We start from the raw sequence: 14824 nt of genomic DNA, 5'->3' as shown, positions 1-14824 counted from the left end.
TGCTCTGGGGGGTCCCCCACAGCACCCCCCAACAGGGGCAAGCCAGCCCCTCAGTGCCCCTGTGCCCCCCAAAATCCCGGTGCCAACCCCCAATCTATCAATGGGGAAACTGAGGCACAGAGCCCTGCCCTGCCTTCGCCCACTGGCCTGCCCGCCAAAACCCCCACAGCCCTGGGGGGCCTCCGGTCTCCCGGGGGGGCTGAGCACCTGAGAGGGCCTTGAAGGGGAGCCCCCCACCCGCTGGGGGCCAGGGGACATGGTGGAGACCATCGGCTGGAGACCCCTGGGGTGCACCCCGGGTGCACGCCAGTGTCACCCACCGCCTGGTGGCCCAGGACACCCTGGGGCAGGAGGGTGGTGGGGGTCTGCAGGCTCCCCCCCCGGCCCTGGGGAAGGCGTCCTGGGGGGGCCAGGGAAGGGTCCTTTCTGGCTGTCACTTCCCCTTCACACTGGGAGAAGGTTTTGCAACCTCGCTTCCTCCCTGGGCGGCATAAAGCGGACGGTGGAGGGAAGGGGTGCCGGGAGGCAGCACGACGGCGCATGCAGGTGAGGGACCCTCCGGCTGGCCTGGTGGGACCCCCGGGCCTGGCACTGCCCCGCATCCCACCAACCTCCTCGCCGGAGCCCTTTGGGGGTGACGCCTGGATTCGCCCCGTGCCCAGGTGCTCCTGGTGAGAACCTGCTTGGGACGGGGAGAAGACCCCGGAGTTGACGGGCCAGCGAGGGCAGTGAGTGGTGAGTCCCCAGGGTGTTCCACCGGGGACTGGGGCTCTCCTCGGGCATCGCCAGCCCCCCAGCACCCGGCTGAGCCTCCTCATGTGTGAAGTGGGCTGGACTGGGGGCCGGGGTGGGCTGCTCCGGCCGCCTGAGCGGCTGCCCGGTGCAGGGGGAGCAGGAGGTGGCGGGTGGGGGCACCCAGGGCTGTGCTCAGGGCTCATCTGGGGTGCAAACCCCCTGCGGTCCCCAGGGACATCGGCCATAGGTGCCCTGGGGAGAAAGTGCCCGCTCCCATTTCCTCACCCAGCAATGAGCCGGGAGGGTGCTTCCCCATGGCGTGTCCCTTCTTCCTCCCTGAGGGGACCCCCAGGGCCACCCTGGTGTCCCCCAGCCCTTCCAGGGTCAGGAGGGGAAATGGGGTGCTGCTTGTTCCCCCCAGTCGGGGTGGCTGTGAGGTACCCGCGGGTGGGGGATACACAGCCCCGGAGGAACTGCTGGGATTTTGGAGTGGGGAGGCAGAAAGAAGCAGCTAAAAATGGACGGAGGGGAAGCGCTGGTGTCCGGCTCTGTCCCATGCCCGTGGCGGCCCCAACCCGGGCGTGCCTTCCCTCATCGGCACCAGCAGTGTCCCCGGCCGCGGTCCTCTGGGGTGCTGGGGCACCACCATCCCAGCATCACCATCCTGGGATCACCACCCCAGGGTCAGCATCCCGGGATCACTGCAGGAGCGGGGCCGGCAGAGCCAGGGAGGGATTTTTCCAGGCAGAGGCACCAGCCCAGCTGCAGGGGGGAATCCCCGCTGGGCAGAAAGGGAAAGTTGCTCCTAGGAAGGGTTTGGGTTCAAATGGGGCCAGTTCGGGGCCAGTTTGGGGCCAGGAACTCCCCAGCACTGCAGTGTCTCAGCACCCCCAGGCAGCCCTGGCATCGCCAAGCCCTGGAGGGGCTCAGGGGCTTCGAAACGGGGCAGAGGGGTGAAACTGGAGTGAAACGAGAGTCCGGATCCGTACTGGGAGAAGGCTGAAACCCAATGGTCTTCGGGGAGGCAGGGACAGAGCAGGGTGTCCTACACATGAGGAAACAGGAAGAGCGACTGTCACCTGCGATTTCCCCATTGCGGCCGAGCATGGGGAGCACGGGGATGCCCAGCAGTGCCTGTCTGAGCAACAGGAAAACCAGAGATGTGAAATATTTCCAAAGCTGCCTGCAAAGGGTGACACGTCTTTCCGTCCAGGGGATGAAACCACTCACAACAGGGGGAAGAAGGGCATGAAACCACCTTCAGACCTTCTCGAGTGGCTCCTGTCCTGGGCACCATGACCACAGCCTCGCTGCTGGCTGGGGTGGCAGGAGGGGCTGCTCCAGCAGCGATGCTTTAGGGGATGGAGAGGCTGGAGAGATCCAGAGGTGCTTGAAGGACTCTGGAGGTGCCCGAGGGGCCCTGAGATGCCCAAAGAGCTCAGAGGCTTTTGAAGGACCCACAGAAACCAGGGGGACCCAGGGATGCTGGAGGGGCCAGGTGTCTCCTGGAGGGACGTGATGGTGTGTTGATGGGGGAGCCCCCCAATCCGAGAAGAGGTGGCTGGTCTGTGGGGGAACCCCTTCCTCCATGGGGGACAGGGAAGGGACAGGGTTGGGGTGAAGCGGAGCAGACCGAGGGGTGCTGGGGGTGTTGTACAAGGGGAGGTATGAGGGACAGTGTCCACCTGCAGCACTGCCCATTACCTGGCACAGCGTGGATACAGTGGAGTGACAGAGAGGGGCTGCCCACTGGCTGGGAGGGGACCTGGTGGGCAAAGGAGATGCCAGGGGACCCAGATGCTGTCACCCCTGGCCCTCACCACCCTCCCACCCCACACTCATGCTGCTTTGTGCTCCACAGGCAAAATGGATTCCTTCTCCTTCAATGGGGATTTGTCCAACCTCTTCTCCCTCTACAACTACACCTATGACTACAGCACAGCCATGCCTGACACTGCTATCTCCTCTGCCCCGTGCCGGCCTGACAGCTCCGTCCTCAACAAGTACCTGGTGGTGGTGATCTACTGCCTCGTCTTCATCCTCAGCGTGGTGGGCAACGGCCTGGTGGTGCTGGTGGTGACCTCCAGCCACACCAACCGCTCTGTCACCGACGTCTACCTGCTCAACCTGGCCGTGGCCGACCTGCTTTTCGCCCTCACCCTGCCGCTCTGGGCCGCCTACCGAGCCCACGAGTGGGTCTTCGGCACTGTGATGTGCAAAGCCATCTCCATGCTGCAGGAGGCCAACTTCTACAGCGGCATCCTGCTGCTGGCCTGCATCAGCGTGGACCGCTACCTGGCCATCGTCTATGCCACCCGGGCCGCCACCGAGAAGAGGCACTGGGTGAAGTTTGTCTGCTTGGGCATCTGGGGCTTCTCCGTGCTGCTCTCCCTGCCCGTGCTGCTCTTCCGCGAGGCTTTCCCCTCACCCAGCAATGGCACCGTGTGCTATGAGCGTATCGGCGGCGAGGACACAGCCAAGTGGCGGGTCGTGCTGAGGGTCCTGCCGCAGACCTTTGGCTTCGCTCTGCCCCTCCTGGTGATGCTCTTCTGCTACGGCGTCACTATCCACACTCTCCTGCAGACCAAGAACACCCAGAAGCAGCGGGCCATGAAGGTCATCTTTGCTGTCGTGCTGGTCTTCCTCATCTGCTGGCTGCCCTACAACATCACGTTGGTGAGCGACACCCTCATGAGGACGCGGGCCATTGCCGAGACCTGTGAGAGGAGGAACCGCATCGACATGGCCCTCTCCGTCACGCAGGTCCTGGGCTTCGCCCACAGCTGCATCAACCCCATCATCTACGCCTTCATCGGGCAGAAGTTTCGCAACAGTTTCCTCAAGATCCTGGCGCAGCATGGGCTCATCAGCAAGGACGCTGTGGCCCGCTACGGCCGCACCTCCTATGCCTCCACCTCCGGCAACACCTCCACCACCCTCTGAGCCCTGGTGGGACACAACCCTCGCAGGTCCCAGCAGGTCCCAGCACCCCATGCACCCCAGCATCCTTGCCCAGCCCCCTGGGATGCGGGCAGCAATGCCACGGGGATGGGCAGGGCCACCACTAGATGCTGGACCCTGTCTGGAAGGGGGCTTGGGCGGCAAGGGGGTAGGACCCCATTGTCAGGGGAGCAATGCCAAGCACCGCCCACCCTCCCTGCTCTTTGGGGCAGAGCCTGTGACTTCAGGGACCCCGCAACCCCACTGTGGCGATGGTATTCATCGCCGATGGCTGTCCAGCAATAAAGCAGTTGGCGGGCTGGTCACCCAGGTCTGGCTCCTCTTTGCCATGGGGAGGGAGACAGTGGGATGGGGCCAGGGCACATCTTTGGGGACGGTGGGTCCTGGGCTCCCCACCTCAGTGCCAAAGCGGCGGTGCCAGCTGAGCCCGGCGAGGTGCGGTTAACCCTCCTTCCAGGCCAGGGAAGGGCTGCTGGCCAAGAGGCTGTTGCAGCGGGTGCAGCATCCTGTCCATCCCCAGAGGGGACCCAAACACGGGTCTCGCTCCCCTAGCCGCCCAGCTAGGTCCTGACACTTTCCCAGTGTGGGGGTCTCTGTGTGGTGTCTGTCCCACCTGGGGACAAAGCCACCCCCTTCCCGACCCCGATCCAAGCCCCAGTAGAGCAAATCACTGCAAGATCCCTGGGCAGCCCCTCACCGACACCGAGCCAGCCCTGTGACCTCTGCCTGAAGGGTGCCAGCACCCGGGGCACTCCCTGCCTCCCCCGGCGCTGCGGTGCCAGGACATCGTTGTGCAAAGGGCTGGGAACCTGTCCCTTACACAACCAGGATGTTTCCGCCCTGGCTTGGGCAACTGGGGCTGGCAGCGGACTGGGGCAGAGGGGCTGAAGAGGGAGCTGTGACCCTGCTGGGGTTCCCCCTGCCACCCTGTGTGCCAGGTATCAGGGTGCCTGCCCCAGTGTGCCCAAGCATCTCTCCACGGGGGTCCTGTACTGCTTCTCCATCCCCCTGATCCAGGCTCCTGGGGGTCCTTAACCGTGGGGGCATCAGTGGGTGCCAGCCATGTGCTGGCTCGTGGGTGGGTACAGGGGTCACCTGGCACATGCGGGGAGCCCTGGGAACTTGGGGCTGGGCAGGGTCAGCGAGGGTGCTGGGCAGGGACAGCCCATCACCTTTGCATCTGGGAAACCTCTTGCCCAAGTGGTTCCTTGCAGCCTGGCAGGAAGCCGGCTCTGTTGGCCAAGAGCCGTCTCCCCTGCCCACTGCTGCCTCCCCACTGTGGGACGGGGCAGATGATGGCTCAGCCTGGCTGCAGCTGGGACACCCCTTATGGGGACGGTTCCCCCCAAGAGGGCTCAGTCACCCCCGTACCAGCATCCCCCCACCCTGCACCCAGCCTGGGGGTCAATCCGGCAATGACCGATAGACAACACAGGAGCCACAGGGGTAGCAGGAGCAGGTTGTTTTCCTCTCTGTGGACCAGCCACAAGAAAGACAGGTCTCAAACACGGAATGTCAGGCAGCAGGACCTGCCTGCCGACCCTGGACACCTGGGTCCCCTGTAAGTCTGAGAGGAGGCAGCCAGGGCAGGGGGTGTCCCAGGCACGGCGTGAGGGCTGTGGTCTTGGCTCATGTAGCCTGTGGGTGCCTTTGCTGGTAGCAAAGCAGGCAGCAGCGGCCCTGCTTGCCTGCGTCCACGGAGCACGCGTGGCACACCTTGCCCTGGCACAGCCTGCCAAAAGAGCAGGTGGTGAGCGCTGTGCCATGCCGGTGCCACCCCCAGTGCCCCCCATAGCCCACCTGCAGCTGTACCGCCGGGAGAGGAGGCGGAAATCCTTGTGGCAGCGGGCGCACAGCCCTGCATCGCGGGGTGCCGGGCTGGGCATCGGGGTATCGATGCCCTCTGTCTTCTGCCACAGGGCATCCTTCTCTCTGTGGGAGGGGACAGGTCAGCCCCGGCAGGAGTGTGCCTGGCAGCAGTGGTCCGGGAGTGTGCCCTGGCACCCCAGACCCACAGTGGGCACCCAAGTCTCCTCCTGCATCTCCCGAGGTGGTGCGTGGGATTTTCCTGGGCTCTGGTGCCCTCCTCTGGGGCAAAAGGGTTTGGCCCCCCCCTCCCATGCGTGGCCCCACACCGGTGGGGTCCCCGGGGCTCTCACCGCAGCAGCTCCAGCAGCCGCCCCTTCATGTCGCGGATGAGCTCCTGCTGCCGTGCCTGCTCGGCGCCGCGCGTGGCCTCCCGCTCCAGGGCCTCCCGCTGTGCCCGCTGCAGCGCCGATGCCCAGCGCTCCCCGTCCTGCCGGGCCCTGGCGTGGGGCAGTGGGGAGATGGACCCCTGTCCCTCAGCTGGCCATCTCTCCCTCCCTCCCTCCCTCTCTCTCTCGGCCGCCCATCCATCCCCAAGCTGGCTCCCCATCCTCACAGCCACCTTGCCATCTGCCGGGCCAGCCACCCATCTGTTTCCCCGCTGTTCATCCGTCCTTCCCCACACCCGTCCCTCTGTCCTTCTGCCCACCCGTCCATCCATCTACTCACCCCAAATTCATCCCTCCGTTCCTCCGTCCACTTGTCCCAAATTCATCCCTCCGTCCCTCTGTGGGCCCACCCATCAACTTACTCACCCCAAGTTCATCCCTCCATCCATCTACACGCCCCAAATTCATTCTCCCACCCCTCTGCCCACCCACCCCTCCACCCACCTATCAGTCCCCAGACTGATGCCTCCCTCCAGCCCTCCCTCCCCAAATCCTTCCTTCCCTCCCCCTGCCCATCCCCAGGCGCTGCTGCTTCCCTGGGTCCGAGTGGGGCATCACGGGGGGGGGGGGTCCCTGGGGAAACCCTGTGGCGGGTGGAGATGGGGGGACCCGCTGTGGGGTGGGGGGTGGTGGGGACGGGGGTCCCTGCCCGACCTGCCGAGCTGCTCCTGCAGCCGCGCCACCTCCTGCCGCTGGGCCTGGAGCTGCTGCCGGCTCTGCCGGGCCTCCTCCCGCGCCGCGGCGGCCAGCGCGGCCAGGCGCTGCGGGAGAGCGGGGGCTCAGCCCGGGCCCGGCCCCCCGCCCCTCCGCCCGCTCCCCGCGGCCTCGCCCGTACCGTGGCCATGCCGGCGGCCGTGCCGGGCTCCTCCTGCGCCCGGGAGTCCGGCGGGGGCTCCTGGGGGCCGCGGGCGAGCTCCAGCGCCCGCCGCAGCACCTCCTCCACCGCGGCCGCCTCGCCCGGGGCGCCGGCATCCTCCGGCGCGCCCGGCCGTCCCGCCGCCGCCAGCGCCGCCCGGCAGCCCCGCAGGCGCGAAGCCAGCGCCGCCGCCTCCGCCAGCGCCCCGGCCAGCCGGGCGCCCCGCTCCGCCGCCGCCTCCCGCCAGCCCCGCGCCTCCTCCTGCGCCCGCGCCAGCGCCCCCGGGCCCCCCGCTGCCGCCGCCGCCGCCAGCGCCCGCCCCAGGAAGGCGTTGGTCTCCCGCAGCGCCTCGGCCTCGTGCGCCCGCAGCCGGGCCCGCCGGGCGCTGGCCTCCTCCCGCCGCCGGTGCCTCCGCTCCTCCCGCGCCAGCCGGGCTGCCAGCGCCTGCCGCGCCGCCTCCCGCTGCCCCAGCTCGGCCCGCAGCTGGGACACCAGCGCCCGCAGGGACGCCTCCGTCCCGCCCGGCTGCCCGGGCACCGGCGGCGGGGAGCCGGGCACGCACCCCGCGCCGGGCGGCGGGGACGTGCCAGGCTCCCTGTCGCCGCCGCCGGGCCGGGGTGCTTCGCCAGCGCCGCGGGCGTCCTCCAGCTCCTCCGCATCCACGTCCGCCGCCTCCTTCTCGTCCTCCTCCAGCTCCTCTTCGTCCTCCTCTTCCACGTCCTTCTCCACCTCCACGTCCTCCTCCACGTCCTCCACCTCCTCTTCGTCCTCGTCCTCCTCCTCATCCTTCTCCACCTCCTCTTCACCCTCCTCTTCCACATCCTTCTCCACCTCCACACCCTCCACCTCCTCTTCATCCTCATCCTCCTCCTCCTCATCCTTCACCTCTTCTTCATCCTCTTCCACGTCCTTCTTCACCTCCACATCCTCCACATCCCCCTCCACATCCTCCACCTCTACACCCCCTGCCCGCAGGGCAGCCAAGGCGGGTGGGCATGGGTGGGCTGGCACCCCACGGGGTGCCGCGGTGGGATGGGCAATGCCATCGGGCCATCCATGTGCCCCAGTGCCAGTATCGTCTGTCTGTGGGGCCGTCTTTGCTGGGCTGCTCCCGGCCACCGGGCTGGGCCGTACCAGTGTCCTAGAGGGGACACGGGGCTCAGGGCCACCAGGTCACCCCCAGGATGAGCAGGGCACCACCACCCTCCCGCAGGGCTCCCTGGGCACAGCCAGCCTTTGGGGGTGGAGAGGGCAGCAGGACTGGCGACACTGGGTGGCACCTGGTGACAGGGGACCAGGGATGCTGGTGCCACCAGCCTGGGCACCCACAGAGCAGGTGGCACCCAGAGACCCCCGTGGTCGTGGCAGAGGGAACTGGGGGCTGCGTGTGTGCTTGTGGCAGTGCATGCACATGAGTGCGAGCGGCAGAGCAGGCGTGAGTGTGCCAGAGTGGCTGTGTCCGTGAGTGCCCCCCTGCGAGTGTGCCCGGGGGCAAGGGTGTGCACGCACACACGTGTGCCCTTGTGTCTCAGATGTCACAGTGTCATGGTGCTGCAGCAGACCTGTGCCTGGGCACGTGCTTGGCAGAGGACGGTGGTGTGCGTACGTGCGTGCGTGCGTGCACGCATGTGTGGCATGTTTGTGGGCACGGGCATGGTGTGCATGCCGGTGTGGGTGTCCGTGCCAGCCTGGGGACACCTACGGAGGGCTGGCACAGCTGGGGTGCCACGTGGAGTCTGGGGTGACAGAGGGAAGCCCGTGTGCTGCTCTGCGATGCTGAGCCCCCGGTGCCCTGATGCCCCGGCCTCCCCAGTGCCCCCAGTGCCCCCCACGTCCCCAGGCTCACTCGGAGAACATGGGCCAGGCAGTGTCGAGGTCAGCCCTGCGCAGGGCCAGGTGGAAGGCAACACCGTCCAGCTCGTAGAGGCTGCCCAGGATCTCCGCCCGGCGCTGGGGACTCAGGAAGGGGCTGCGGGCGTAGTACCACTCGCTGCAAACACAAAACGAGCTCATGCAACCCTCCGTGCCCTGGGCGGGCACCCTTGCCTGCAGCACCCTTGCCAACCGGGTGCTGCAGGGTGCTGCCCGCCCTGGCTGTGCCCCCTGCCACCGCAAGCATCCCCTCCCCGTGCCCCCCACTCTCACCGGAGGCTCTCAGGGTCGAGGAGGCAGAGCTGCAGGGACTCTGCCAGCTGCCGGTGCACCAGGCAGTATCGCAGGAAGGCTCGGCCCCTGCCCACGGGGGTCTTCAGCTGGGGGGAGAGGGGGTTATCCAGCCCTGCCATGCCAGTCTGCCCCCACCACGCCTCCCCCCAGACCATGCAGAGGGGAAAGGGGTCCCCAGGGCCAGGGCTGGGGGACAGTGGGGACCCCAGAGGGGAGAAAATCCTTTATAATGCAGGTGGGTGAATCCTCAGTGCGTGGGTGAGTGTGAGCCCGTGCACAAGTGTGAGTGCACCCGCAAACAAGCACAAGCGTGTGCACATGTCTATGCACAGCCCCCGGGCACCCCGCCAGCCCGTGCCCACCTTGTCCAGGGAGGTGACGAAGCGAACACCCTCGTGCTCCTGCCGGCGCCGCGCCAGGCCCTGGCACAAGAAGTCCCAATAGTCCTTGCGCTGCCCGAAGAAGCTCCTCTTCTCCTTGAGGTCGAACTGGCAGAGACACAAGCTTGGGCTTGCTTGTTTGGAGGTGTCCTCTGTCCCCCCAGCCTGTCCCCTGTGGGGCTGGGATCCAGCCAGCTCCCCCAGCAGGGTGGGTCCCGGTGTCCCCTGGCTGTCCCCTCTTCACTGGCTCTGTGCCTCAGTTTCCCTTTTGCAGCATGTGCAATTGCACATGTGGATGTGGGTGAGCCTGGTCCGGGTGCTCGCGTGGCTGGGGATGCCCAGGGCTGGACAATGCCGGCTGGGGTCATCCCACCCCCGAAACGGCCAGCACGGGGTTCCCTCTGCTCTCAGCTGTGCCCTGGGGAAACTGAGGCAGGGAACAGCAGGGAGGGTACCTGGAGGAGGAACTCCAGCTGGGCACAGAGGCTGTGCAGCTCCCGGCTCCCATCCGTCACCGGCAGGTTCTGCTCCCGGTAGCTGTGGTTCAGCTCTGCCACGGTCTCTGTGGGACAGCAGGGCTGAGCTGGCATGGCCCTGCCCGGGGAGCGGGCACCCTGCCCCATCCCACCCCCCCTCCTCGCTGACTCCCGGCTCCCAGCCCGGGGATTTCTGCCGGCGGGTGAAAGAGGAACCTGCCCTGGGATGAAAAAGGGGAGCAGGGGGAGCAAAGGCCACAGGTACCCGCCAGGCACTGCTGGTCCCCTGGGGCTGGCAGCGAGGACGGGAGCAGGCAGCAGAGGCAGCATTGGCACTGGGATGCTCTGGAGCACTCCCAGCAGTGACATCCCCCCACTGCCCATGGGCTGGGTGCAAGGAGGGACCCGGCACGGACAGGGCGAGATGTGCCATGCAGGGGACATGCTGGCAGGGGACAGGCTGGCACACTTACTCTGCAGGTCCTTGATGACACGGTTGAGCTCCCCATCCCCTGCCATGGCTGTCCCCTGGGGGTCTGCAAAGGCGGGGCAGAGATGAGAGGTGCCAGGCTGGCACTACGCTGGCACCCCCAAACTCTCTGCCCCAAGGAGAGGGTCTGCCCCCCCAGCTCCACCCCCGGAGCTGCTTGCTGTTAAGGTAAGAAGGGGTGGGCTCAGGCACCCCCTTTCCCTGCCCATGTCCCCCCACTACATGGGGTGTGGGGTAGACAAAGGTGGCTCATCCCATACCCTCTTATTTGTCCATGTGTGCTGTCCCAAAATGCCCCCAGGCTCTGCCCCCCATGCCGTGCGAAGCCTCTGCCCCCATTCCTTGGGGTGCTCCTGGGGCTGAGCCCCCCCCCCACCATGTGTCTCTGTCCTCATCCCTGTCCCTGTCCCGCAGGATTCAGGATGTGGGTTTGGCATGGCGGAAGCACTGCCTTTGCTTCTGCTCTCGCTTCCCTTGCTCACACCACGAACGGCATGGGGGGCTCCCAGGGGGGTGGGGAAGGAGGGCACACAGCCCCCGACATGCAGCCCCCCAAACCGAGCTCCTCCCCAGGCAGAGGCCCCTGGCACAGTGTGCTGCCTGCAGAGCTGGTGTGGGGTTTGGGGATGCTGTGGGCATGGGGCGGGGGGCCAGGGAGCACAGTGCAGCAGGGATGTTTGGGGGGTGGTGGGCAGCACCCTGGGGACAGGGCGAGGGACAGTGCCCATGGAGGTGGCAGGTCCTGGGCTTGTCACCACGGGTGGTGGCTGGGCACAGGGCTGGGGGAGCACATGTGTATGCACGGGGGTGTGCACGGCCAGGGTGCACGTGTGCTCACAGGAGTGGGTGTGCACAAGCGTGCCCAAGTGTGCCCAAGCATGTGTGAGTGCCCCGTGTTCCCCGCTGCAGCAGAGTGGCACGGCACGCAGGGCAGGACACGGGACTATGGATGCCTGGGTTCCCCTCCCACTGCCCTTGGGTGACCTTGGACAAGCTGTCTTTCTGCCTGCCCACCCTGCCCGTGCCTCAGTTTCCCCCGGGAAGAGGAGCCCCTTACCTGTGGCCGGGGAGCTGTGGGGTGCCCCGTGGCACTCACTGGGTACCGGGAGTACGCTGGCGTGTCCCTGCGACCACGCTGCGCCCGTCTGCTTCTCCTTTTGTACCTTGGCCAGGAGGAAGTGTGGGAGGTCAGGGGGGGGCTGCAGGAGCCACTCCCTGCCCGCCCCGCACCACATCAGACACTGCGGCTTGGCCCCCTGGCACCCGACTCCCCAGTTTGGGGGATGCCAGTTTTGGGGAGGGGGTCAGCGAGGCTGGTCCCCCTGTGCAGCCCCTGTGGAGGGGGAGGAGGCCAGTGCCAGGCCTGGGGGGGACCCTGATGCCCTCCTATGGGAATGGGGCTAGGGAATGCTTTGAGGGACCCCCCTGCAGCTTTTGGGGAGGGGGTCTGGGACCCATACCCAGCTAGCAGCACCCCTGGGGCAGCAGCAGCCCCTGGCCCAGAGCCCCCCCTCCCATGCACAACAGACCCCAAGGGCAATAGCCCCTGGGCACAGAGACCCCCCCAGAAGCCGCAGCCCACCGCAGCAAGGCCCACAGCCCCCCCCGGGCACCTGCCTCCCACATGGGGGCTGTGCCCAGAGCCGGGGTGCAAACTCTTCCTGGGGCACCCTGAGCAAGGCCCCCCCCTTTGCTATCTGTGCCTGAGGGGCCCCCAGCCCGGCAGCACCCCTTGGCCACCGTGCCTGTCCCCCTTTGCCATGCCAAGCCCTGCGCTCTGGGCTCCTTCTGGGCTGGGGGCTAAATCCCCTGGGGGGCGGCCAGGGCGATGGCAGCTCACCCCCCCAGTGCCAGGCATGGGGACCCGCTGCCATCCTGCTCCCCACCGCCGTCCGGCGTGGCAGATGCCCCTGGCAGTGCCCCGCTGCCCCCACATCCTGCCCCCCGCTGCGCCCCCTCGCAGCACCCGCTGCCCCTACCTGTGCCACCCGGGGGGGCCCGGGGGACACCCACTGCCCCCAGGCCAGGCCTCGGCTCTGCACCAAAGCGAAAGAAGGAAGTGATGTTGAGCGGGAGCCTGGGCCTCCCTGCACCCTCCTGGCTCCCGGAGGGGGGGAGTGTTGGGCCATGGGGTGTCCCCGAGCAGCCGGGGGGCATGGGGGAGCTGGTGGCAGTGCTCAGGGTGACCCCCAGCCTCCCCAGCACCCCATTGCCCCGTTCCACCCTGCAGCGGGTGGCCCTGTGGGCACAGAGCACAGCACCCCACATCGGATGTGGGGGACAGACAGGGTGTTGAGGGGGTGGTGGAGCATCGCCGTGCTGTGCTGGGAAGGATGCGTGTGCATGTGCATGTGTGTGCATGGGTATGTGTGATTGCACGCGTGTGCAGGCTGTGTGTGCATGGCTATAGGGGTGCGTGTGTAGGTGCAAGCCGTATATGTGTGGCAGGCGTGGGTGCAGGGCTGAGAGGGCACCCGTGTGTGTGTGCACACACGTGCGCGTGCCCATGGTTGCATCCCCCCGCCAACCCTGCCCACCCCGTGCCCGGCACCCCGCACTCAGGACCCCGACGCTGTGCCCCTGCCCTGTCCCTGCCCCAGCCAAGGGCGAGGGAGGGGGTGCTGGGGGGGCTGCGGGGGAAGACGCCGGCCCCATCCTTGGCGCAGGTGCAATTCAATTAACGAGGCCTGGCCCTCGTTCAGCACATCCAATAAAGCTAATGGCCCCGCACAGGCCTGGCTTTGCCCGGCGGGGGGGTCTGGGGTGTGGGGGCCATCTGCTAATTAAATGCGGGTGGGGGACTGTGGAGCCAGCAGTGATGTCACCTCCCTGGCGCTCGGGGTGGGGGGGCCCGTACCCCGGCACCCCCTGCCTGCCAGCCCTCTGCCAGCCCCAGGGTGCCAGGCAGGGCTGTGGGGGACAGCCGTGAAGTGTGTGGCACCCCCCCAAACCCCCTGCCCCCTGTGCCCCTCCCTGGCGCTGCCGCTCGTTAGGAGCCTTCCCGCAGCAAATGCAATTAGTGCCCCTGCCTGGCATGGCCGCTGCCCATGCTTGGCACTGCCAGCCGCCCCGCAGGGACGGGTCCTCGCCCGGCATCACCGTAGCATCATGGCGGCATCCAGGGGTGCTGCCGCCAGCCCCCCTTGGCACCACCCCGATGAGTCCGAGGGGGATGTGGGGTCCCCGGTGCAGCTGCAGGGTGGGGTGGCCCCCATCCACCTGCCCTGGGCAAGCCCCGTGGCGGGGTGGGGGTGCCCGGGGCCATGTCGGGGTGTCCTGTGGCGAGGCGTTCCCCTGGGTAACTCTGTACCCACAGCGTGGTGCATCCGCCGGGCACTCTTTCGGAGAGGAGACCCCGCTGGGGGGGGTCTGGGTGGGGGGTCCTGAATGTGTCCTCAGGCTCCTGGGGAGGGATTTGGTGGGGTGCCGGGGGGGGGGCTGGCAGAGGAGCAGGGAAGCCCCCCCATGTGCAGGCACTGCCAGTCAGGGCTTGGGGTAGACAAGGGGTGCCAGAGGGAAACTGAGGCGGGGACGGGGAGGCGGGGGGGGGGGAGGTCGCGGACTGAGCTGCGATCGAACCCAGGCGTCCGGGCTCCTCCACCCAAAAACCAGAGGGGGCTGGAGGGGGCGGCACGGTTAGGGTCTGGCATCCACCCCAGGGGATGCCGTGCCCGGGGGGCAGGCGGGTGAGCCCGGGGGGTGCCGAGCCCTGAGCCCTCGTGTGCAGGAGGAGGAGGAGGAGGAGGAGGGGGAGCGTGGCGGAGCTGGCTCCCACCCAAGCACTGCAGGACATGGGCGGGCACGGTGCTCCCTGCCTGGCTGCCAGCGCGCAGGCGACGCTGGGGGACCGGCGGGGGGGACAGGGCCCGGTGGGACCGCAGCCCCTCGGCCCATCGCCGCACGCCCCCGTGCCCTCCGCTGGGCACCGCCTGGGCACTGCCCGGGCACCGGAGCTTGTTGCAACCGGGGGGGCACGGCTGGGGTTTGGCCGCCCCCCCGAGTGTGTCCTGGGCAGGGGTCGGGCCCAGCACACCCTCCCCCCCCCCAGCCGGGTGACCCCCGGGCAGGGGCACCATGACCCGGCTGAGCTGGTGCTTTGCCACCTTGGTTCGCTGGGGGAAGTCCCTGGTGTCCTGCCTCCTGCCCCTCCGCGCCTGCCGCCACCACCGCCGGGAGGTAAGCGGGCACCGCCGGGCACGGCGTTAGGGTTAGGGTCCGCAGGGGGGGCGCGGAGCTGGGGCGGGCTCCGGGGGGTGCAGGGGGATGGGGGTACAGGCTGGCACTGGCCCTGCCTGCTGCGGGCAGCGGGGGGTTAAACCGTGCATATGCATGCCAAGGTGCCGGGCACGTCCTTTGTCCCTCCTTGTGTCCCCCCCAGCGTGGCACTGTGACCCCCCCACCCTATAACCCGCACCCGCGGGCCCCTGCAGTGCCTGGCTGGAGGGGATCTGCTGTACAGCGCTTCGTGCAAAGGGATCTGCTGGGATCCCCGTGTCCTTACAGAG

At 67.9% G+C, this 14824-nt stretch overlaps 2 protein-coding genes across 3 annotated transcripts; one reads left to right on the top strand and one right to left on the bottom strand.

The window, feature by feature from the left end:
• Positions 1 to 139: 139 nt before the first annotated feature.
• LOC140657426 (C-X-C chemokine receptor type 2-like) lies at positions 140 to 3963 on the top strand. 2 transcript variants are annotated; one of them, XM_072874400.1, is made up of 3 exons: positions 140 to 735; positions 2597 to 3411; positions 3519 to 3963. In XM_072874400.1, the coding sequence occupies exons 2-3, from the start codon at positions 2602 to 2604 to the stop codon at positions 3801 to 3803; spliced, it is 1095 nt and encodes a 364-aa protein (XP_072730501.1). In that variant the 5' UTR covers positions 140 to 735; positions 2597 to 2601; the 3' UTR covers positions 3804 to 3963. The 2 variants fall into 2 exon arrangements, with proteins under 2 accessions (XP_072730501.1, XP_072730502.1); XM_072874401.1 differs by having other exon boundaries at positions 2597 to 3810.
• Positions 3964 to 5051: 1088 nt separating this feature from the next.
• RUFY4 (RUN and FYVE domain containing 4) lies at positions 5052 to 10348 on the bottom strand. Its single transcript, XM_072874900.1, has 11 exons — positions 10303 to 10348; positions 9809 to 9915; positions 9336 to 9461; positions 8953 to 9059; positions 8654 to 8797; positions 7726 to 7948; positions 6787 to 7638; positions 6606 to 6712; positions 5856 to 6002; positions 5551 to 5628; positions 5052 to 5418 (listed from the first exon to the last, which is right to left on the bottom strand). The coding sequence occupies exons 1-11, from the start codon at positions 10346 to 10348 to the stop codon at positions 5052 to 5054; spliced, it is 2304 nt and encodes a 767-aa protein (XP_072731001.1).
• Between the last annotated feature and the right edge of the window lie 4476 nt (positions 10349 to 14824).

The sequence above is a fragment of the Ciconia boyciana genome, chromosome 10 (assembly GCF_034638445.1).
Source record: "Ciconia boyciana chromosome 10, ASM3463844v1, whole genome shotgun sequence".
Taxonomy (NCBI): Eukaryota; Metazoa; Chordata; class Aves; order Ciconiiformes; family Ciconiidae; genus Ciconia; species Ciconia boyciana.
This window is presented reverse-complemented; position numbering and strand designations above follow the sequence as displayed.